Source organism: Triticum aestivum, chromosome 5D (genome assembly GCF_018294505.1).
Source record: "Triticum aestivum cultivar Chinese Spring chromosome 5D, IWGSC CS RefSeq v2.1, whole genome shotgun sequence".
NCBI classification, from domain to species: domain Eukaryota; kingdom Viridiplantae; phylum Streptophyta; class Magnoliopsida; order Poales; family Poaceae; genus Triticum; species Triticum aestivum.
The window spans coordinates 29,789,818-29,813,433 of record NC_057808.1 but is presented as its reverse complement, the minus strand read 5'-3'; the positions used below and the strand labels follow the sequence as shown (position 1 = coordinate 29,813,433).

Sequence of the window (23,616 nt, the reverse complement as noted above, 5' to 3'; positions counted from 1 at the left end):
ACTCCAATAAGTACCTTGAATAGAAACCAGAAAAGCAGGCACGCGAGATAAAACCTTTTGTTCTTTCTTCCTTGTCGCAGAACTGAGTCCATGAAGAGAAACACAGGAGCCAACATGTCAATCCAAAGCTGCAAGTGGTAGCAGCATCACCGGTTGCAAATCTGCCCACGTTATCTGTGGCTAGGCCAACCCGGGCACACCTCCACGCGCAATGATGGTACCGCACCTCGACTGGCATGGCACATTCCCCTGCTACAGCAAGCCCAGCTGCATTTGGCTCCCCAGGGCAGGGCCACGGCTTTGCCCAGACGGGGTTCTTGACTTGCTCCTTCTCCGTGCTTTCGTGTGGTAGCCCTCAGGGATATGGTTGTTTCGATCTGCAGCGGCACGAGCCCTCTAGGATATGATCGTTTCGATCGGCAGAGACACAACTGCTTATGGTGTGCTGCTTGATCTTGGGGATCAGGTCTGGGTGAGTGGTTTTCTTCTCTCATGATCGGGACAGGAGATGCTCACATGTACCAACGAACCACTTTCTCTTTAATACTACAGATACATGAAGAATAAATTACAGCACAACATTTCTAAAAAGAACTGACTTCCAACCATCTAATGACAAACGACCCACAATTTCATTTTAGAAACTGGAGTTCCTCCATCGTGTGCCGCAGAGATGTGCTCCGCAGTCCACACCGCAAGGATGGACAACACCATCCCACTCCTGCTGGACTGACAACGGATGTGGTATCATAGTTCTGCAAGTCACGGAGCACCGGTGAGATTGTGCAGCCACCGGAGAGCCCAAAGAAGAGGGGGCAAACAGATGGAAAAATGAATGGCAGAAATTAGTTCATTAAAGTTGCGACATCAACTGAAAACCAAAGTTGCATGTTGGCTTGGAGATTCAGAACTGCAAAGGCACATTTGGCAAAACAAATGAATGTACATCCGAGAGCCATAATCACCACATTCACAAGAAAGATAGAAATGCATGTTCCAGTTGACAGATCAACCACCAGCTGCTTGGCGGACATTTGTGGATTGGTGGCAGCAAACAGTCCACACCACCACCACCCCCGCGAGAGGAGTAACCCAGTCATTGATTACGCTCATAGCTCAATAACTCAAGACATAATCATCAAAAGAGCACAGCCCTATAGCATTAGCCTACTCGACACGATCAGGGCTAACGCGTTTAGGGTGCGTTTATATATTACCTTGTTTCTTTCCAGGAATAGCATTCCTTGTCACTCTTCATCCTCAGATTTGAACTGCAATATCTTCATCCTCAATTTTGTCGCTGTACAATTATCACATATATCACATTACATATCAGATTTTTTTCCTAGTGCTAACAGAAATTTAGATGTATATATATTAAATACAAATTAAAACTCAGAGCCTCTTTGATTCATAGGATATTGAAAACGTAGGAATAGAAAAAGTGTAGGGTTGGAGTGGCATGTCCACTTGAATCCTATAGGGTTAACAATGAAGTGTTTGATGCCACAGAAAAAACAAAGAAATTGTAAAAAGAGGTTGAAGTGGATGTTAGATTTCATATGAAATGTAGTACAAAAGATTCCATAGGAAAAATTCCTATGGGATCCAATCCTATGAATCAAAGGACCAACATAGGGAAAAATCCTAAGGATTTCAATCCTCCAGAAATCCTATAAAATTCCTTTGAATCAAAGGAGCCCTCAGAACTTTTGCACCAGATGCTTATTATCTATGTAGTACAACATAGCAAGATGAACAAAATATATTAAATCATCTAATCACAGTTCTTGTTTTCCAGATTGTTACCTTGAATCTTCAACAGCAATGTCACTTTCTTCATCCTCAGATTCAGATTCTTCAAGATTTTCTAACATATCCTCCTCCTCAGTTTTATCACTTCACATTTATATATTTTGCGTACATGATACAAGAAATAAAATTAAATGATCCCATCATTACATGTAGAGCAAAAAACTTAATTACAATATGCAATATAATGTGAAGGAAACTCACTCTGAAGCTAAGAGCGCTTGCCATGCACGAAAAAATCTACAATGACATATAATACATTAACTGAGAAGAACAATATGCTACTCCCTCCGTCCCAAAATAAGTGACTCAACTTTGTACTAACTTTATACTAAAACTAGTACAAAGTTGAGTCACTTATTTTGGGACGGAGGGAGTATAAGATAGAACAAGAAACACAAATACTTACAGTCCATCCATGTTTGTTTCATTAACAGTGTGTCGAACTAGTAATGCCAAATATTGATCGAGACGGCAGGCTAGCATTAAATGTATTAAGATCAGATCCTGGACGTCTTGACCATGAAGTTTCTTCACAAGAACAAAACAAAATTCAGAACATGCAGACAATATCACAAATCATTTCGATGCAACAACTGAGCAAAACTAGCTAAACAGAATGTATGTTGAGGCCTTGAGAACAGAATAAACTAACAGAATTATTAAAAATACCTTTGTCAGTCTTAGAATATGCGAAGAGAAATGTCTACTAAACTGTAGCAGATGCCAGTATGAATCACTGTACACATTGACAATGGCACCATTCCTCGAAAAGTTGAAGACCTCCTTAAACAGAAATACTTCAAAGACCTTGAGTGTCCAACCTTCAAAATTGTTCTCCGGCTCAAAGTTCAATGGTTTATATTGTTTATCGCTGTTTGCCTTTAGTCCATCACAAATGCTATATAGCAGGCAAAGAAACTGATATATGCTAACTGGCGGCATGAATGCAAAGTGTGCAGACATGTACTTCAGAAATCTGCGAAATGCCTTTGGGTCCTTAGACGGATCTGGTATCACCATGGTGTCAGTTTGAAGAATTTCCCAATATGGTGGACTATTGGAGGAGGATTGTTCAACTACAACATAGTAAGGATTCAGGAGTTCGATGTACTTTTTAAAATCTTCAGCCATCCCATCGACATCCGCATCATACAATGCTTGTTTGTCAATACGAAACAATCCATCTTTGATTCGCATGTCAGACAATTTCCATTCACCTCTCCAACAGAGTTTTTCCTTGTGCATCTCAAGGATGTAGTTCAATAACCCACGAGCAGCTTTTCTACCAGCATATGTCATCAAGTACAATCTTCCTTTCCAACGAGGTGAAAAAAGTCGACGAAACTTCTTTGGAAGTCTAAAAGGCCTTATCAACTTGTTTAGCCTAGCATATTTCTTAAAAGACATGTTACTGCATTTGAGAAAAGAAAGACAATTGTCAATTTTTGTTGGTTACTTGGTTGTAAGAATCTTTTAATATCAGACAAATAAGGTTCTCTTATTTAAGGCATTATAAAAAACTGACCTGGTTGGTGAGGGCAGACCCACAATCATCACAGATATACCCTCACGTATCTCTTGCTCAGATTTTCCGATATTATGTTCGATGAGGTATTGAGCAGCAGCACGTGATATATCAGCTTTAACCCTGGAATAAGATATAAATAACGTTAGAACAGAGACAATCAGTAACTGATGAGGTGCTACTCCAAAAATAGTAAAATGGGGTAATTTAAGGTAGGTGTGTACTATAACTACAAACAATTGACATTTACTAAGCAGCTTAGGGAGGGGTTTAGTGGAGAAAATAACTTATAATTGATGCAGGGACCAGGCTAAACAAACTTGAAACTACTAGATAAGAATGACAGTAGGTTGTTTAGTAAGATATAACTAGAATGAGATACAAATGTTAAATATGACAAGAAATGTATCAACAAGTGCGCAAAACATATAGCATTAGGATGAATCTATGTAACTTTCGAACATACTTACATACCTGTCACTGTCATGATAATGATCAATAATATATGCAGCAAGTTCTGGAGAATCTTCTTCAATGTGCGAAAAAAGAATGTGCATATGCAAATTGTTCATATATTTAATCGCTTCAATTATGCCTCTGTAGAATTTTTTGGGTTCGTTGTTCCTAAACCTGCGTAAACATATGAAACATAGCACTTGTGTTCAACACAAAACAAAAAAGTCTGATCCACACCACCATGGCCAACATGGCCACTGCTGCATTACTCATGATATAAAAACATGTCTCAAACTTTAGGAAGGAGCAAACAAATAACATATAATACATACTCCCTCCGTCCCAAAATTCTTGTCTTACATTTGTCTAAATACGGATGTATCAAGTCACGTTTTAGTATTAGATACATCCGTATCTAGACAAATCTAAGACAAGAATTTTGGGACGGAGCGAGTATAATACAAGTACATCAGGAAAAATAACACTATGCACTACACTTCATAGCACCCAAAAGTCACCCGTCCAGATTACCATACAAGATAAAAATGAAATACCACTTGTGCAAATGCATTACCATCTTTATTCTTAATTCCATAAACTGAAACTTAGAGATAGCTAGATGTTACAAACATTGATAAAGCGGGATGAATGAGGAAATATCAGCAACGCATTGGACAGAAAAAATTCAACATGACATGGATCCAAGTACTGACAAAAATATAGCATGGATTCCGGAAACTAGTAAAATGTTATAGACTTGGATCCTGGCGACAAACAAGACAGTGACATGATATGCAACCCAATAGTGACAAAAACAAAGCATGGATTACAACGGTCAAGTACTAAAAAAAGTAAAGATAGGACAAATCAACAACCATGTTGAAATCATTGTGAAGTGGCAGTCCAGTACACAAGCAGATTTATTTCCAATCATATATGTGCATTAACATAGGAACTGAAACCAAAATAAAACAGCAGATGATCTTCTCTTAAACAAACAAGAATCAACAACCAACATAAAATAAACACTTGTTCTAACAGCAGACGAGTCAGAAGGAAAATGAATAAGCAGTACCTCTTGAGGAATTCAAGAACCAAATCATACAGATTGCCAATGGTGTCGTCTTCAGGATGTTTTAACGATTGGCTACTTTGAACCCTGGAAGTTTCCGCTCCAAAGTTAGAAATTGACATCATAATAATTTCTTAGCAATAACAGACTCAATGTTATTAACCGATAATATAACCTGTTATCTCTTGGATCCTCTGCAGTGCCTTCTAAAGGTTGGTCATCACGTTGGCCAGTAGAAGTAGAACTATGATTTCCGGTAGGATGAGAAGAAATATCTAGCTCTCCCTGTTTGTCGTTATCGCTTGTATCCTCTCCAGTGCCTTCTAAAGATTGGTCATCACGTTGGCCAGTAGAAGTAGAACTATGATTTCCGGTAGAACTATGATTTCCCTGTTTGTTTTGGTCGTTGGCCTTTTTCTTTCCCCTACTGGACATTTCACTTCTAAGTTACAAAATGATAATAAACTGTAATTTTTATCTCAGTAATGCATTAATGGTGCTAGTGATACCTTTTCTCCGCGGCAATAAGATCTTCCCCAACTTTATTTGCTAGTGCATCCTTGTGTTGTAACCATTCGCTCACCTGTTATTTATATAATGTAAGCTTGTGTATGTCCAATGTTGAAACCATATTGTGACAATACATCATCTCTTGCATAATAAAGTACAAACCTACCAATGCTTTCTCAAGCAAGTAGCTGTAACACGCAAGCAATGAGTTCATGTCAGTCATGATGCCACTCAGACTGCCGTCCCATATTCTTCCCTCTTCACAATTACGAATATCAGAGCTTAACAAAGTTTTCTCGCTGGCTTCATCGAGAACAGCAAACAGAACTGCTGACGTTATCTTTTCTCCTTCCATTAAACGACTCCTAATGCCCTATAAGAACGCACAAAAAAGGAATAAAAACTATTTACTGATTTCATACTTACAGAACATGGTATAGAAGTCATGCAAAATAACATACCAACAACGTCATAGCAACACTGTCCCCTTCAGAAGATCGCTGTTCTAATATTCGCACAATGAGTTTTCCCTCAAGATTCTGAAAATATATTTCAATTTCAGATAACTTTCTTACAAAAATGGTGTGTAGTTACTGGTCATGTTGAGTAAAATACCTTAAATTTCATATCCTTTAAAGACAATATCTCCCCAGACTCTTCAGATGAGAGCTGAACAGCATAAGAAAAGGAAGAAAAGAGTTATTATATCTAAACCTAATTTACAATGCGTGAGCAAACTATGAAAACAAGCATAAATAATTTGTTCAAAATAACTTACACTATCCCAACAATTACTAAATTCAGTTCTGTGTTGCAAAATGTCCTGCAGAACATTGGCAAATGGAGGTTAACTGTGCGGAGTTTGACACACAAGTAAATATATAAAAACAATAAATAGATGAGAAAGATAAGGAAAAAAGACAGACCAATTCTTTGCTGCCAGAACTTGTATGATGAACATAATTATGCCGTCGAAGATTAAATGGTGAGTTAAATGCCAATAGACAATCTGGACTGATGCATTTATGTTCGCCTGACTTCTGCAGGATTAATAAAGAAAATAGTGAAAATCTTTACGAGCACTCAAACAAACAAAGAGTTAATCCACTAAATATCTAGATACAGGCCTGCTGGTTGGTAGCATTTGTGTCCTAACACAATATAATACATAGTGTCAAAAAACGTCTTATATTATGGGACGGAGGGAGTAGTGTGTAGCCGAGCCAACAAAAAATCCAGTGACAAGCACTACTAGTAATAGAGCATACTCAACTAGTCACTACTATTACTACACCTAATCAATAGTAGCAGTTTGTTCTTACACAATATAGTGAAAAACGTATGGTGTAGAATATCAATACGAGCACTCGAACCAACAAAGATTTGTATTAGCTTCTTCCAGATAATTATTATCAGTTAGCATTGTATCTCATTTATGATGCACTTACAGGGTAGGAAACACTGGCCAAAGTTTCTCCGGCACCATCCACCTAAAAAATGAACGAGTGTGAAGTATAATCATATACTCAAAGAAAAACAATCAAGTGACAAGTAATTCACTAGTCACTAAAATTAGTACACCTAATCAATATGAACGGTGGTAGTGATATAAGAGATGTGACGATGATATTACACTGTCTAAACTTCTCCATATTTTGCCAGCATCAAATGAACTCAAACTTGGATCCAAAACAAAGATGCGGTTATTGCACTGCACGAAAGAAGGATAGAGGACATAACATATCAGGAAGGTTATTCAGTAAAATCTGAGACAATAACCTAACAAAGTATGATACCTTGATAGCAGTATGGAACTGTTTGTTCCAGAATATAACATGGATATTTGTTTCAGACAATTCCTCTTGTAAACTTTGCAAACTGACAGGTTGAAAAAAACAACAAATTAAGTTTACTGGAGTGAGAAAAACATGTGTAAACATAGTGTAGATATCTTGTACCCATGAGGTGTTAGTTCGGTATCATGATCTTTTAGGAACTTATCAAGTAACTCTCCTGCAAATGAATTACCTTTGTCACAATCTAAGGGATCAACACATAGAAAGAATTTTGAATAATGAATAAACAAAGTTCTCACTATGATCTTCTGCCTTCAAATGAGAAGGTGGGCTCTCAGTTGTACAATCATAATACCTTTCTCCAATTGCATTGCAAAGATTGAGATCCTAAACATTTAAACAAACATAAATAGTAAATCATAGGCTAAAAGTATTTGTTAGTAACAAAATAACAAGAAATGTAACATTATTCCTGTACAAGTCTAAAGTGGTAATGAGTATACAAATTATTTATCTGGCTTCAGAAGTAGAGCATGTTGGAAGTTCTTTCTTCCTCGCGTACACAGTTATGTGGCTAGAAGGTTTAGTGTGCACAGCTACAACAGCTTGTAATGTATAGAGATATATAGAAAGTGACATGTGTCAAAAAAGGCGAAACGTGCTTAACTCCTAACTACCTAAGCAAGGTTTACTCACAAAGTACTTAAACAAATACCCACCTAAGGACATGTGTCAAAAAAGGTGAAATGAGAAATATCATACAGCAACACCGATATAAAATCATAGAAGGAAGGCTGAATCTAATTCCAAAGACTAGAAAAGGTCAAGAAACAGTAGCTAGAACAACGACTCATGCCATATTGGATTAAGTGCATACCTCCGGGTCAGCGATGAAACCATGGTATAAATCAAAGCCAAAGTTCTCAAAAATCTCAAAGTCTTTCGTGATTTTTATGTTACGGATGCTGCAATATTACCACACAAGAGGTTATCAGAATATAAACCGCGTGAAGTAAGAAACTACAGATAAGCAAACTAACCTTTTAAAGTTCATTTTAACATCGACAGGTTGATGAAGGCATCCTACTGCTACAACCCATTCTTCTGGCCTCATGGTATAGGATTTAGTCTGTAAATTAAAACAGCCCATTAACAAAATAACATCATATACCCAAGACAATGTACAGAAGTAGAAACAATTCGATTAAACCTTGGAGGCCCCAAAAACAACTTGATGAAGATGGCCAAGATTTAGACTCAAGTTACAATCGAGTATTTTACTCAGGTCCACATCACCTCTTAGAAGTATGGCATTGCCTGCAAAAACACAAGATTGACTAAAAGTGGCCCACAGGAGCTAAATTTGCATCACAATTGAGACACACTTACATAGTGCTACCAGCGCGGATGAGCCAGTCATATTAGGATAAATAATGAACCTCCGGCAGCCTTTAAAATCCACAGATTTTGCGACATAGTCATTCCCTTGTGTCCATGAGCTGTCCAAAACCTTTGTGAAGAAGTGAATCCGTAGTCAATTTAATTCGCCCATGCAAGCATCACATGACATTAATGACTTAAAAAAATGAGGAAATATATGATTATCAAATAGGTTTCTAGAAAGGGCATTAAAACAGTAAGAACTGTAACTAGGGAAAGAAAACAAAGTCAAAATAAATAGCATAACATACATCATTGAAATGCTTCCATACAATAGGCTTGTCAACCTGATCTGCATTATTTTGTAACAGAAGCAAAGTTCCATGTAGCTGCATAAGAAAGCATGGAAGTTATTAAACATACAGATTTATTGAAGTACATGTGCAGAAAGTAACATAATAAAAAAAAAACCACCTGCGACACCACGTGAAACTGATTATTCCAGAACAGAGCACATACGGTTGTATTATTATCTATCATCTGTTGTTTTATAGACTGGATACTGCCATCTCAAAACAACAGCCACATATTAATCAGTAACATGAATAGAGACATATTAACATAAACAAAGCATCAATTCATACCCATATGCTGTTAACTGAGTGTGGTTCTTAGTAAGGAAGTCATCAATCAATTCCCCTGAAATGCAATTTTTTAGAAACACTGCAGTGAACATCATTTGCTAAAACGATTTACAAATCCATAATACGAATAACAAGACCAAAAATGCTCACAATTGACTGCCTCCAAATGCGATGTTGCACTCCCATCCACCTTTGAAGAACCGGAAGAACGACTCTGCACATCTGTCTTGGCTTTATGTGCAGCAAGACCAGCCAAAAGGGTGTCAAATGTATTTGTCCCTATGGCTCTAACAAGTTCTTCCTCCTAGACATCAACATGAATTAAATAAATCACAAGGTTCTAGTAAAAACGTGAGCAAGAGAAGGTAATCACATAATCAGTACAATCAATCATCATGCTCCAATATCAGCAATCAGCAAATTAAACGAAATAAAGCAATAAAATTTTGTTGTGAAGCAAGCATAAAAGTAGGTGACATAGCACAAAAAAAAACAGTTCACACTTAATATTTACCTTGGGATCAACAACATTAGCATGATAAACTTTAATACCCAATTTCTCAAATAACTGGAGTTCTTCACTGGTCTCCATATGCTCAACACTACAGCATCAACATGACATTAGAACACAAAAGTACAAATCTACATAAAAGGAACAAATTAACAAGTAACCAACTGAATACCTTGTGAGCATCATTTTACACTGAATGGGTTGTGCCAAACGTTTGAGGGTTTTATTTGCAGTTCTCCTAGTTTTCGTCCCCTGTGAATTGCATTACACATTAGCAGCCCAACCCCAACCATAAAACTATTCGATTGCACGAGATTGAAAACAAACCTTGTGAGTGGCCTTAGTCATAAAATAATCACAGACACAGTCAATAAGTTTCTTCTCTGATATAGTACAGACACCATACCCTAAATTTAAGTTGAACTCGCCCAATAGAATTAATGAATTACCTGTGAAGACAATCTCATTCTTAATTCAAAGTAATAATAATCATTCAAATGTAGAAGAATGTGCAGGTGATAAACTAATACTGACATAAAGCTAACAGTGGGGATGAGTTATTGTCTTTCTGACAGACAATAGTGGGAAACAGTCCATTGAAGGCAATGGTCCTCGTTGTATAATCCATGGCGGGCGGGGAGGGAGCAGCTGTGTAGAAATAACAAACACAAACTAACCCCGGTTAATTTAAGCTAACCCACGGCACATACGAAACGTGAATCACGATAACAACTTGAGGAGGAGGGATTAGGACGAATCGTTTGGTCTTACCGGTCAGACAGTGCAGATGGGAATGGAAGGCGACGGTCGAGGCAGATCGTGGAGGTCTTGAGGTCGAGGCAGATCGCGGAGGTCGTCGGGCTCGAGGTCGAGGCAGATCGCGGAGGTCGTCGAGCTCGAGGTCGAGGCAGATCGCGGAGGTCGTCGAGCTCGAGGTCGAGGCAGATCGCGGAGGTCGTCGCGCTCGAGGTCGAGGAAGATCGCGGAGGTCGTCGAGCTCGAGGTCGAGGCAGATCGCGGAGGTCGAGGCAGATCGCGGAGAAAGCGGCCGGGTCGCCGGCGTGCGGACTGCGCCAGAAGCGAGCTAGATGGAAATGTGGGTCGTCGGCAGGATGAACGGGGGTCCGGCAAGGGAGGGAAGGAGAGGGAGGGAGGGGAAGCTAGAGGCGGCGGAGACGGAACCCTAGGTCCTGTAGGCGATTGCAAACTCAGGCCAACCAACCGAGGAGTCGAGAACTATCTTCTTTCTTTCTTTCTTTTTTTAGGGGTAGTCGAGATTCGAGAACTATCGATCGATCGATTGGGATGGAGTTTTTTTTTTTATGCTCGTGCTGGGCTGTGGTTACAGTCGTTTCTTTTTAGATTTTTCATACTAACAAAAGGGTCCGTATGGCAAATTGAACTCAGCACCTACTGGTCTCCCCTCTCGCTATTTATTAGTTTTTTGAGGCAGGAATCAGGGATGTGGTATGATAAATCTCCAGATTTCTTGGTCCCTCTTATTGTAAAGGATATGATTATTAATTAAATAAAGTCGCTAAAGTTAAAAAAAGGGTTCCTATACTCTTGACGGTGCCTGGCTACGACGTGGAGAAAATCGATCCCCTACCCTCTCCGTTCGCTGCTGCAGCCGGTGTCTTCGGACTCACGGCTAACGCGACAGGGGGAGGCGTGTCTAGGGTTCTTCCCGCCCGCGGGAATCATCTTCACGGGCTAGATATCTCATGGAGGACGCGACACCGGCATCTGGATCGGCGGTCAGCGACATGGAAGCTATGATGTGGGAGCTAGGTTTCAAGGAGGATGGTCTGGTGGACTTGTAGTTGAGGACGGGCCGGAGGATGCGGCGCATTGGATGGCGATAGCTCAAGCTCATATGTAGAAGTCGTATAGTCAGTATTGGTTCTTCAAAAACATGTGTGTTGCTTGGGATCTGGCGCAAGCAGTCAAATTTCGGCCCCTCAACGACAACCTGTACACGTTACAATTTTCATGTCTCGGCGATTGGGAGCGAGTAATGGAGGATGGACTATGGACCTTCAAAGGTAAAGCTATCGTTATCGAGCCATATGATGGATTTACTAGACCATCAACAGTCAAGCTGGACAAGATAGAGATGTGGATCCAAATTCACGACCTGCCAGAGCTCTTCCTCCACTTAATAAAATCCCTTGCAGCCACGGTAGGCGAGTTTGTGTATGCAGAGCCTAAATCCCAAGATTTTGAAGAAATCTTTTTAGGGTCAGAGTTAAGGTGGATGTCACTAGACCCTTGAAGAATGTTGTGTCTTTGGTTATCAAGAAGAAGAGGGGAATATTCCGGGTAAAGTATGAGAGGTTGCTTGATTGATGCGTCGTGTGCGGCCACTTGGGTCATCAACACAAGGAATGTGGAAACGGCACCCATCCACCATCGGCACTTGTCTTGAAGAACCTCCGTGCAAACTGGTTCAGGGGCCCTGGGTGTGGCCCTGGAGCCGGAAGAGGCTTGGGAGGAGGTTGTGGCAGAGGTCGTGCTGGCCGCGGTGCAAATCAGAAACAACAATCTGAATGGATGGAACAAGTAGACCCAAGTTCAAAACATCGGGATACTACTATGGTCGAGGCAGAGGGCAACAGAAAGAGGGGCATGTCCCAGGTCGACGACAACTCTTCGGCACTTCTAGTGACTTCACCTCCGCTGCTCGTGGAGAAGGAGCTTTTAGCTTCACCACCCCCTGTGGTGCTAGCAAGTCCATCGTCCATGCAAGAACCAAAGAAAAACATGCCTACGCCGAATGCACCTCATGAAGGAAACGAAAAGAATATCATGGGAAACAAAACCAATGCGCATTTGGCGGGCTCCCATGAGGAGTCGCGCTTAGCACAATGAGTCTGTTATGCTGGAACTGCTGTAAGGCTGGCAAACCCGCGACAGTTTGAGAGCTTCGAGACATTTCGAAACAATTTGCCCCCTCTATTCTTTGTATTCTCAAAACTCAAATTAAGGGTACCCGTGTGGAAAACTTAGTAGGCACTCTAGATTACAATAAGAGTTATGTTGTAAGTAGTTCTGGTCGTAGTGGAGGTCTTGGAATTTATTGGAAAGATGAAATAAAACTTGAGGTTGTGGGTTACTCAGAGTACCATATTGATGCATTGATTGATGACCTTATGGAAACACGAGTGAGAATTACTTTTGTGTATGGCGAGGCCCAAGTGCCTTAGCGATTTAAGACATGGAATATGTTGAGGAGCACAGTTAGTGTCAACAACCAACCCTGGGCTGTCATTGGTGACTTCAATGAAGTTTTACACGACTGTGAACATGACGGAGTCGGCAATCGAAGTCAAGCTCAAATGGATGCCTTTAGAGATGCACTAGATACATGTGGACTGACGGACATTGGTTAGAGCAACTCCAACGCGTCGACCCATTTCGTCCGCGTGTGTCTATTTGGGTCGTCGCGGACAAAAAAAATCGTCCCAACACGCCTTCTATTTAGACATTTGAAAAAATGTGACCGGAGGAACCAGAGTTCGTCTTGACCGGTGCGTGGCAAAACCAGCATGGACATTGGCCTTCCCGGCTGCATCACAAGACGGCAGCTAGTAGCGATCACGTCCCCGTACTACTGAGATTACGTGATGTGCATGCATGCAATATGGGTCCCAGGCGATTTAAATACGAACTAATGTGGGAAAGGATCGAGATGCTGCATGCGGTGGTTGGCGTTGGCTGGAACGCGCATATAAGAGATTCGGTGGAGGGGGTCCGTGACAAGCTTTGCAGGCTGGCGGGCGACTTGTTATCTTGGGATAGGAATCAGTTCGGGAACGTGCGGACTGAAATCATCAGACGATTAGACTATCCTTAATGGGAGTAACATAGATAGTAACATCACACATATCTAAATAAAATAGATGATGTGGTAAGCAATAAATGAAGAAAGAGAGACATGTAGTAACATAGCTAGTTACTAATAGTATGAGTAACATCACGCATATCAAGACAAGATGAGTCTATAGCATAATAAATGAAGTATTGCATGTTACCACACATATGTTACTCCCCACTATAGAGGTAGTAACATAGAGTAGTAACATGGTAACATGGGCATGTTACTACTCTATGTTACTACCCATTGTGGCTAGTATTAAAGAATGAACTAGAGCTGCGCCGCGCGATCCTAGGTTGAACGAGGGTCCGACGCGCGAGGAAGGTCCAAGACCGTCTTGTCAGACTATTTCACGAGAGCAACTAGTTAACGAGCGCTCCTTCGGAAGCCTCGCAACGATCAGCGCCACTTGGCGCGCTCTCAGTCATTCGCCACGTGTCGCGCTCTGGACACTCCCTCCGGATTTTTTTTCCGCACGCGTTCTCGGCTTTTTAAACGGTTTTTTTCCGGGTTTTTTCGACGTTTTGGTTTTCCCGGTCTTCCTTAGCTTTTTGATAAAAAAATTCGAAAAAAAATCCTTTTTGCGCGAAAAAACGCGTTTTCTTTTTCTTTCTTTCGCGAAAGTCACGGTTTTTCTTTCGCGAGAGGCACGGTTGTGCTTTAGCGAGAGTCACGGCCGTGCCTTTCGGAAACGGGAAAAAAACACGTTTTCTGTTTTTTTCTTTCACGAGAGTCACAGTTTTGCTTCTGCGAGAGGCACGGTTGTGCTTTCGCGAGAGTCACGGTCGTGCCTCTCGAAAAGGGAAAAACAAAACGCGTTTTTTGTTTTTTTCGCGAGAGTCACGCTTTTGCTTCCGCGAGAGGCATGGTTGTGCTTTCGCGAGAGTCACGGCCGTGCCTCTCGGAAATGGAAAAAAATACGCGTTTTCTGTTTTTTTTTCTTTCGCGAGAGTCACGGTTTTGCTTTCGCGAAAGGCACGGTTGTGCTTTCGCGAGTGACACGGCCGTGCCTCTTGGAAAAGGAAAAAAACACGTTTTCTGTTTTTTTCCTTCCACGATAGTCACGGTTTTGCTTCCACGAGAGGCACGGTTGTGAGTTCACGAGAGGCACGGGCGTGCCTTTTTCGGAAAGGAAAAAAACCATGCTCCCGGTTCGGTTTTTTCGTCTAGTTTTTCGTCCGGTTTTTTCGTGAAAAAAAATTCATCAAAACCTATCAACATGGGATCTAGTTTTGAAGATCTCGACGCGAGGAACCGAATGGTGAAAACGGTTCGAGATTTGGACGCACGGTTTAAGAGATAAAACATTTTGAATAAACGGATCTACGAAAAAAGGGAAAACTCCCAGGTTGCGACAAGTGGCGCGCTGCATGTGCGCCACTTGTCGCGACCTGGGAAGGTGGAGTGTTCTTTGCAACGGACGAGACTTGTCTGCTCCCCGCACGTGTGCCCATCCGTGCTCCCGCGTACGTGGCTTGATTTGATTGGAACAAAATAAGGCCCAGCCCCACCCCCTTAAAATCAGGGGGGAGATGATTAGATTAGAAAGGAAAAAGGGAAAAGGGCAGCCGTAGGATGAAGTGGGAGCATGGGGAGGGAGCAGGCAAGTTGGATCCCTTTGCAACGAGTACTCCTTAATTAATGATTTCGCTATTTCACCGGGAAGCAGTGGCGGAGCCAGCGCCCGGCGTGCCTGGGCACTTGCCCGGGCTCGCTAGATTTTTTTTGAGACAACGTCGCGAAGCTTTTATTGATTCGTCACAATGTTTACATGGACGAATGGTAAGTTCCCGTGGTGTCCTAACCAAACATGGCGGCCACCACCGAGAGATAAAAGCATGCTTCGCTAGGGTGTGAGCTTCAAAATTTGAGCTCCTAAACCCATGACTGGAATTACAAAAATCAAAAGCTAAAGAATGTTCAACTATTTCATGAATAACTGCACCATAGCTCACCAAATTCTCTTTAGTTAAATCCTGCACCACCGTTTTGCAATCCGATGAGACTTGTATGCGCCTCAAATAGAGATCATCCGCCAAAGTGAGCGCTTCTCTGATGGCGAGAGCTTCCAACGTTGGGGGATCCACAATGTATTTGAAAGAGAGAGTCGACACTCCCATGAACATACCTCCGTCATCTCTGCAAATGACCCCAACTGCTCCACCATACCTGGTCACTGTTGCGTCAACATTGAACTTGGCATCCCCTTGGGGCGGGGCTACCCATCGCCTCGGCCTGGCACTGGTTGGAGTGAGCGTCGATGGAGACCTTGAATTAGTCACTTGGACCTCACCTATATATTTAGATATGAAGCTGTCAACAGAATAAGGTGGCTGAAATATATGCTCGTGAATTGCCTTCCTCCTGGCGGCCCATATTGCCCAGAGTGTCACCACTAGTCGAACAAAGAGTTGTTTCGTCAATATTTCATGCATAGAAAACAGCCACTCCTTCGGGCATACTTCCGCACGGTCGACCATATGCTGCACCAACTCCTCCGGGGCCAATGCCCACACACTCGCCGCCATCGGACATGAAATAAGAGCATGTTTCCAAGTGTCAACAGCCCCACATATCAAGCAAGTATCCTCTGTTGCCATGTGACGATGCTTAAGGAGCGAACCCGTTGGCATGGATTGACGAACCAGTCGCCACACGAACACCTTGAGTTTTGATGGAACTTGCATGTGCCAGATCATGGACCACTTCTTCGTCTCTTGATGCTCGTAGGATGTACCGTCCTCCTCATATAACCAAGCCTCCCTGCTATGTTTCGTCCTTAGTATCATCCGGTAAGCTGAGCGAACACTAAACTTTCCTCGAGGCTCCTCATGCCAGCCCCAAAAATCCCCCATGCGACGTGTTCATAAAGGAATCTGTAGGATCTCTTCTGCATCAAAGTGAGTGAACAGTGAGCGTACCAAGTTTTCATTCCATGTTGCCGACGTTGCATCTATGAGCTGCACCACCTTCTCCGGCGGGTTATGAACAAGTGAACTGATGGGTCTCTTGATGCCGTCGCGTGGGATCCAGTTATGCTTCCAAATATTTGTTGTCTCTCCATCTCCAATACGCCTAATGACATCTTGTGCCAGAATGTCACGACCATCCAATATCGCTCGCCAAATCTGGGATGGATGCGGCGCAAGTTCGGCTTTGAGGAGAGAACAGTGTGGGAAGTATACTGCCTTGAGAATATGTGCACTCAGCGAAGTGCTATCTGTAAGGGTACGCCATGCTTGCCTTGCCAGAAGTGCAAGGTTAAAAATCTCCATGTCACGAAATCCCAGGCCCCCCAAGTGCTTTGGTAGAGTCATTATATCCCACGCTACCCAGCTCGACTTTCTCTTACCATGCTTGGAGTCCCACCAAAACTGTCGGATAAGTGACATTATGCTCTCACATAAACCTCGTGGCAATCTGAAGCAAGACATAGAGTAGACCAGTATAGCTTGTGCAACAGATTTGATCAAAACTTCTTTGCCAGCAGCTGATAATAATTTCTCCATCCACCCTTTGATTTTCTCCCACACACGGTCCCGGAGATATTTGAACGTACCATTCTTCGAGTGGCCAATATCTGTCGGCATGCCCAGGTAGCGCTCACTCAAAGACTCATTGTGTACTTGCAGATTGTTCTTGACAATTTCCCTCATCTGCACCGGGCAACCCTTACTGAAAAAGATTGAGGATTTCTCATTGTTGATCCTCTGCCCTGAAGCATTGCAATATGTATCAAGTAGGTTTGACACCGTAGTTGACTCTCCCCACTCGCCTTAAATAACAGCAGGCTATCATCTGCAAACAAGAGGTGGTTAACGGTAGGAGCCGTGGGTGCCACCTGGATACCTGTCAGAGACGACTGAGAACTTGATTTAAGGAGGCACGAAAGGCCCTCTGCCACAATCAAGAACAAGTAGGGGGAGATTGGGTCTCCCTGCCGGATACCGCGTGTTGGTAAAAAAGAGTCAAGCTTCTCGCCATTAAAACAAACAGAGAATGAAACTGAAGAGACCATGCCCATGACCACATCTATCCAGTGATGATCAAATCCCAATTTAGTCATGATACCTCGAAGATAGGCCCATTCCAACCTGTCATATGCCTTCATCATATATAGCTTCAAAGCACAATAACTGTTTGATTTTGCTCTCGATCTTTTCATGAAGTGTAAGCACTCATAAGCACATATGATATTATCCGTAATCAACCTCCCAGGCACAAATGCAGACTGTTCCTCAGAAATTATGTCAGGCAATATAATTTTCAACCTGTTTGCTATAACTTTGGAGGCTATTTTATACAGAACATTGCAAAGACTTATAGGCCGGAATTGAGCAAGTACCGTGGGATTCGTTACCTTGGGGATCAAAACTAGAACAGTGTCGTTGATAGCTGCTGGGCTCTCCTCGCCATTCACTATTCTGATCACTATATTTGTCACTTCATCCCCACAAATCTCCCAGTGCTTTTGGTAAAAATGAGCAGGAAAACCGTCTGGACCTGGAGCTTTGGTCAGAAACATCTGAAATAGAGCGATCTTGACCTCCTCTTTGGTGTACGGGGCACACAGGTTGGAGTTCATCTCGGTTGTCACCTTCCTCGGGACATGGTTGAGCACCGCATCCATGTTTTGGACCCCTTCAGATAGATATAAGGATTTATAAAAATCATTAGCCAAAACCTCACTACTAGGAAAAGGGCTATAGACAATACGCACACTAATGGCGCACCAGACATGCGGTGCGCCACTACTATATAGCAGTGGCGCACCACAACTATGGTGCGCCACTACTAAGAGTTTTTTTCTACTTTCCAAAAATACTAATGGCGCACCGTGTGCTGGTGCGCCATTAGTGTGATAGACACTATCACACTAATGGCGCACCACAAACATGGTGCGCCACTACTAATAAAATTTGTTTTTTTTTTCAAAAATACTAATGGCGCATCGTGGCATAGTGCGCCATTACTAGTTAACAGTCACCCCGTGCGCCACTACTATTTTTTTTGATTTTTTTTGCAAAACTACTAATGGCGCACCGCCAGCTGGTGCGCCATTAGTAACCAGGATTACTAATGGCGCATTTGTTGGTGGTGCGCCATTAGTAACCTGGGACCAGCTAGATATTTTGGACAGCCACCTACACACTCACTTTCCCCACTTCATTCTCTCCACCTCCTCCTCCAAGCTTGTCTCGGCTGCCTCCTCCTCCTCACCTTATTTGCACCATAGTCATCCAAATTAAGTGGTTAAATTACCTTTTTTTGATAAGTAAGTAAGGGGAAAGCTTTCTTTATGTTGTAGATCTACTTTTTTCTTCCTCCAACAACGTGCACATGCACTTTTTATGGCCTAGCTAGATCTATGTATGTTTGTGGTGTTGCATATGTTTGTGGTGTTGCATATATGTTTGTGTTTGCAGGTACCGGTATTTGAAATGCGATAGTTGCCAATATTTTGCCGGAATGTTGATTCATTTCCGTTTCGGCGAGAATTTTGGCACTATGCATTCTTTTTAGTCCTATTTTTAGGCAAAGTCATGCCAAATTTTTTCTTGGTTCTAAAATATCGTTTTGCTCTACCCCGCAGGCGACCATGGTCCGCACGATGACCGAAGGCATCGTGAATAGGGTTTTTAGCTCCGCGAAGGCCGAGATGCTTCAAAATAACGAGACGAAGATAAGATGTCCGTGTCGACGATGCAAGCTGAGGAGCCTTATGGACCCGGATTCCGTACAGGTGCGGGACCACCTGCTCTTGCGTGGTTTCATGGATGGCTATCGGTGGCAAGGTGATGAAGATGATTATGAAGTCGTCCATGGGGGCCGGGCGGCAAGAAATGAGGAAGGGCAGCAAGACAACCGCGGCGAGGGCGGGCGAGAAGACGAAGAATCTCCAGGACATGATCACGAAGTAGATGCAGTACACAGTCATCATGTAGAAGATGCCGGACATGATGATGAGGAAGATGCCGGAGCAGACGAAGGGCATGATCATGAAGATGAAGATGCCGGAGCAGACGACGATGGACCATCGATGGGCTGGGTGCAGGACGCTCACATTCAAGAGCTGATTCTCAAGCAGACGGATAACGCAAGAGCTGCCGCCCAAGAGAAAGCCAAGCTGGATCAACTAGAGATAGACGCGGTTACTCCATTGTATGAAGGATGCAGGCCCGAGGATACCCGCCTGAAAGTAACGCTCATGGCTCTGGAGATGAAGGTAAAACACAAAATGACCGACGCATGCTTTGACGAGAACATGTCATTCTGGCACGAACGTCTTCCCAAGGGGAACAAGTGCCCGACCAGTTTTGAGGAGGCGAAGAAAATCGTGTGTCCTCTGGATTTACCGCATGTGAAATACCATTTGTGCATGAACAATTGCATCATTTATCGGGACGAGCACGCGGAGTCTACCATATGTCCGGTGTGCGGCGTCACTCGTTACAAGAAGAGGAAGAAAGCTCCTCGAAAAGTGGTGTGGTACTTTCCGATCACTCCTCGTCTGCAGCAGTATTTCGCGGACCCTAAGGTAGCAAAGCTCTTGCGTTGGCACGCGGATAGGGAGGAGAAGAAGCGAGAAGATGACGCAAATGATCCGGAGATAAATAAAAAAGTCAAGATGCTGAGTCACCCTAAGGATGGGAGCCAGTGGCAAGCGTTGAACTTCGAACACCCAGAATTTGGGAATGATCCAAGGAACATCGTGCTGGGCGCGAGCATCGATGGAGTCAATCCGTTTGGCAGCCAGAGAAGCACACATAGCACCTGGCCTGTGTTTGTGTGGATGTACAACCTTCCCCCTGGTTGTGCATGAAGAGGAAGTACATTCACATGAGTATGCTAATTGAAGGGCCGAAACAACCAGGGAACGACATCAATCTGTATCTGGGGCTGCTGAAAGAGGAGCTAGACACGCTGTGGAAAACGCCAGCCAATACATGGGACGCCGCAGAGAAAGAATATTTCCCTATGAGAGCCGCACTACTCACGACGGTGCACGACTATCTCGGTTACGGATATCTCGCGGGGCAGGTGGTCCACGGATTTTCTGGATGCGTCAGGTGCATGGATGACACAACGTATCGCCAGCTAGATAGAGATCCCGGGTCTTCGAAAAACGTGTTCATGGGACATCGAAGGTGGCTTCGCGATGATGACCCATGGAGAAAACGCAAGGATCTGTTCGATGGTGAAACCGAACCCCGAAGACGCCCGCGTACGAGGAGCGGCGAGGAAATAGACGAGCTGTTGAAAAATTGGAAAGATTGCCCACTGCCGGGAAAGAAGCAAAAGGCGCCAGAGCCGGGAAAGAAGCGAAAGGCGCAAGAGCCGCTGCTGAAGGTATGGGAAACGAGGTCTGTTTTCTGGGACTTGCCGTACTGGAAGATCCACCATGTGCCTCACAGCCTTGATGTCATGCATATCACGAAGAACGTGTGCGAGAGTCTGCTTGGTACCCTGCTCAACATGCCGGAGAGGACCAAAGATGGGCCGAAAGCAAGGGCAGACTTGAAATCAATGGGCATCAGGGAGGAGCTTCACGCTAATGATGATGATGATGAGGCAAAGCAGGACACGGAAAGTCGTAGCAAAGGCAAAAAGGCCAAGAAGACCGGAAATGACTTCCCTCCCGCGTGCTTCACTCTAAGTCAGGAGGAGATCGATCAGTTTTTCACCTGCCTCGTAGGAGTAAAACTTCCTTACGGTTACGCGGGGAAGATAAGCAGATACCTAGACTCAGCGAAGCAGAAGTTCAGCGGGATGAAGTCTCACGACTGTCACGTGCTGATGACGCAGATACTTCCAGTTGCAACCCGTGGGATCATGGATGCGCACGTCCGTGAAACGCTATTTGGACTATGCAACTTTTTCGACGTCATCTCTCGGAAGTCGGTTGGCGTGAGGCAACTCAGAAGGCTACATGAAGAGATCGTGGTGATACTTTGCGAGCTTGAGATGTACTTCCCGCCGCATTCTTCGACGTTATGGTGCATCTGCTGGTCCATATCGTGGAGGATATCATCCAACTCGGGCCGACGTTCCTACACAGCATGATGCCGTTCGAAAGGATGAATGGTGTCATCAAAGGATACGTTCGCAACATGTCACGTCCAGAGGGAAGCATAGCCAGGGGCTTTCTGACCGAAGAGTGCATCTCCTACTGCACGAATTATCTAGGCATCGAGAACCCCGTTGGTTTACCCGTCAACAGGCACCTCGGCAGGCTCGCTGGATGGGGTCACCGTGAGGGTCGCCGCGAAATGCATGTCGACTTCGAGGGTCGACTCGCCGACTTTGAAAGAGCAAACCTAGTCGCGCTACAACACATAGCCGTGGTCGATCCTTGGGTGGTAGAGCACAAAACCTGTTGGGGAACGTAGCCGAAATTCAAAATTTTCTACGCATCACCAAGATCAATCTATGGAGTTTACTAGCAACGAGAGGGAAGGAGTGCATCTACATACCCTTGTAGATCGCGAGCGGAAGCGTTCAAGAGAACGGGGTTGATGGAGTCGTACTCGTCGTGATCCAAATCACCGATGATCCTAGCGCCGAACGGACGGCACCTCCGCGTTCAACACACGTACGGAGCAGCGACGTCTCCTCCTTCTTGATCTAGCAAGGGGGGAGGAGAGGTTGATGGAGATCCAACAGCACGACGGCGTGGTGGTGGAAGTAGCGGGGATCCCGGTAGGGCTTCGCCAAGCACTAACGGGAGGGAAGAGGTGTCACGGGAGGGAGAGGGAGGCGCCAGGGCTTGGATTGCTGCTGCCCTCCCTCCCCCCCACTATATATAGGGCCAAGGGAGAGGGGGGGGCGCAGCCTTGGCCCTTCCTCCAAGGAAGGGTGCGGCCAGGGGGGAGTCCTTCCCCCCCAAGGCACCTCGGAGGTGCCTTCCCCCTTTAGGACTCTCCGTTTATCTTATCTCTTGGCGCATGGGCCTCTTGGGGCTGGTTCCCTTGGCCCATATAGGCCAAGGCGCACCCCCCACAGCCCATGTGGCCCCCCCGGGGCTGGTGGACCCCTTGGTGGACCCCCGGACCCCTTTCGGCACTCCTGGTACAATACCGATAAAGTGCGAAACTTTTCCGCCGACCAAAATAAGACTTCCCATATATAAATCTTTACCTCCGGACCATTCCGGAACTCCTCGTGACGTCCGGGATCTCATCTGTGACTCCGAACAACTTTCGGGTTACCGCATACTAATATCTCTACAACCCTAGCGTCACCGAACCTTAAGTGTGTAGACCCTACGGGTTCGGGAGACATGCAGACATGACCGAGACGACTCTCCGGTCAATAACCAACAGCGGAATCTGGATACCCATGTTGGCTCCCACATGCTCCTCGATGATCTCATCGGATGAACCACGATGTTGAGGATTCAATCAATCCCGTATACAATTCCCTTTGTCTATCGGTATGTTACTTGCCCGAGATTCGATCGTCGGTATCCCTATACCTTGTTCAATCTCGTTACCGGCAAGTCTCTTTACTCGTTCCGTAACTCACATCATCCCGTGATCAACTCCTTGGTCACATTGTGCACATTATGATGATGTCCTCCCGAGTGGGCCCAGAGATACCTCTCCGTTTACACGGAGTGACAAATCCCAGTCTCGATTCGTGCCAACCCAACAGACACTTTCGGAGATACCTGTAGTGCACCTTTATAGCCACCCAGTTACGTTGTGACGTTTGGTACACCCAAAGCATTCCTACGGTATCCGGGAGTTGCACAATCTCATGGTCTAAGGAAATGATACTTGACATTAGAAAAGCTCTGAGCAAACGAACTACACGATCTTGTGCTAGGCTTAGGATTGGATCTTGTCCATCACATCATTCTCCTAATGATGTGATCCCGTTATCAACGACATCCAATGTCCATGGTCAGGAAACCGTAACCATCTATTGATCAACGAGCTAGTCAACTAGAGGCTTACTAGGGACATGGTGTTGTCTATGTATCCACACATGTATCTGAGTTTCCTATCAATACAATTCTAGCATGGAT

General features: G+C 44.0%; 1 protein-coding gene across 2 annotated transcripts; it reads right to left on the bottom strand.

Annotated features, from left to right (window-relative positions):
• Positions 1-517: 517 nt before the first annotated feature.
• On the bottom strand, positions 518-10,966 carry LOC123119223 (uncharacterized). 2 transcript variants are annotated; one of them, XM_044538938.1, is made up of 34 exons: positions 10,481-10,966; positions 10,244-10,357; positions 10,037-10,158; positions 9,882-9,961; positions 9,713-9,800; positions 9,349-9,502; positions 9,199-9,253; positions 9,029-9,116; positions 8,866-8,943; positions 8,564-8,684; positions 8,385-8,491; positions 8,215-8,303; positions 8,052-8,139; positions 7,474-7,561; positions 7,337-7,391; positions 7,175-7,256; positions 7,012-7,089; positions 6,827-6,868; positions 6,305-6,418; positions 6,157-6,201; positions 5,994-6,047; positions 5,840-5,917; positions 5,545-5,751; positions 5,378-5,451; positions 5,044-5,292; positions 4,872-4,955; positions 3,815-3,970; positions 3,341-3,463; positions 2,485-3,226; positions 2,222-2,343; positions 2,017-2,052; positions 1,810-1,899; positions 1,218-1,300; positions 518-755 (listed from the first exon to the last, which is right to left on the bottom strand). In XM_044538938.1, exons 2-33 carry the CDS (start codon positions 10,335-10,337, stop codon positions 1,261-1,263), a joined length of 3,723 nt encoding a protein of 1,240 aa, XP_044394873.1. In that variant the 5' UTR covers positions 10,338-10,357; positions 10,481-10,966; the 3' UTR covers positions 518-755; positions 1,218-1,260. The 2 variants fall into 2 exon arrangements, with proteins under 2 accessions (XP_044394873.1, XP_044394872.1); XM_044538937.1 differs by having other exon boundaries at positions 5,044-5,295; positions 10,481-10,965.
• Positions 10,967-23,616: the final 12,650 nt, after the last annotated feature.

Coding starts and splice junctions, on each gene's coding strand:
- LOC123119223 (XM_044538937.1), bottom strand. CDS start 10,337: ATGGATTATACAACGAGGACCATTGCCTTCAATGGACTGTTTCCCACT. Junction 8,140..8,214: donor GTTAAAATGAACTTTAAAAG/GTTAGTTTGCTT, acceptor GTAATATTGCAG/CATCCGTAACATAAAAATCA. Junction 7,257..7,336: donor ACCGAACTAACACCTCATGG/GTACAAGATATC, acceptor TCAACCTGTCAG/TTTGCAAAGTTTACAAGAGG.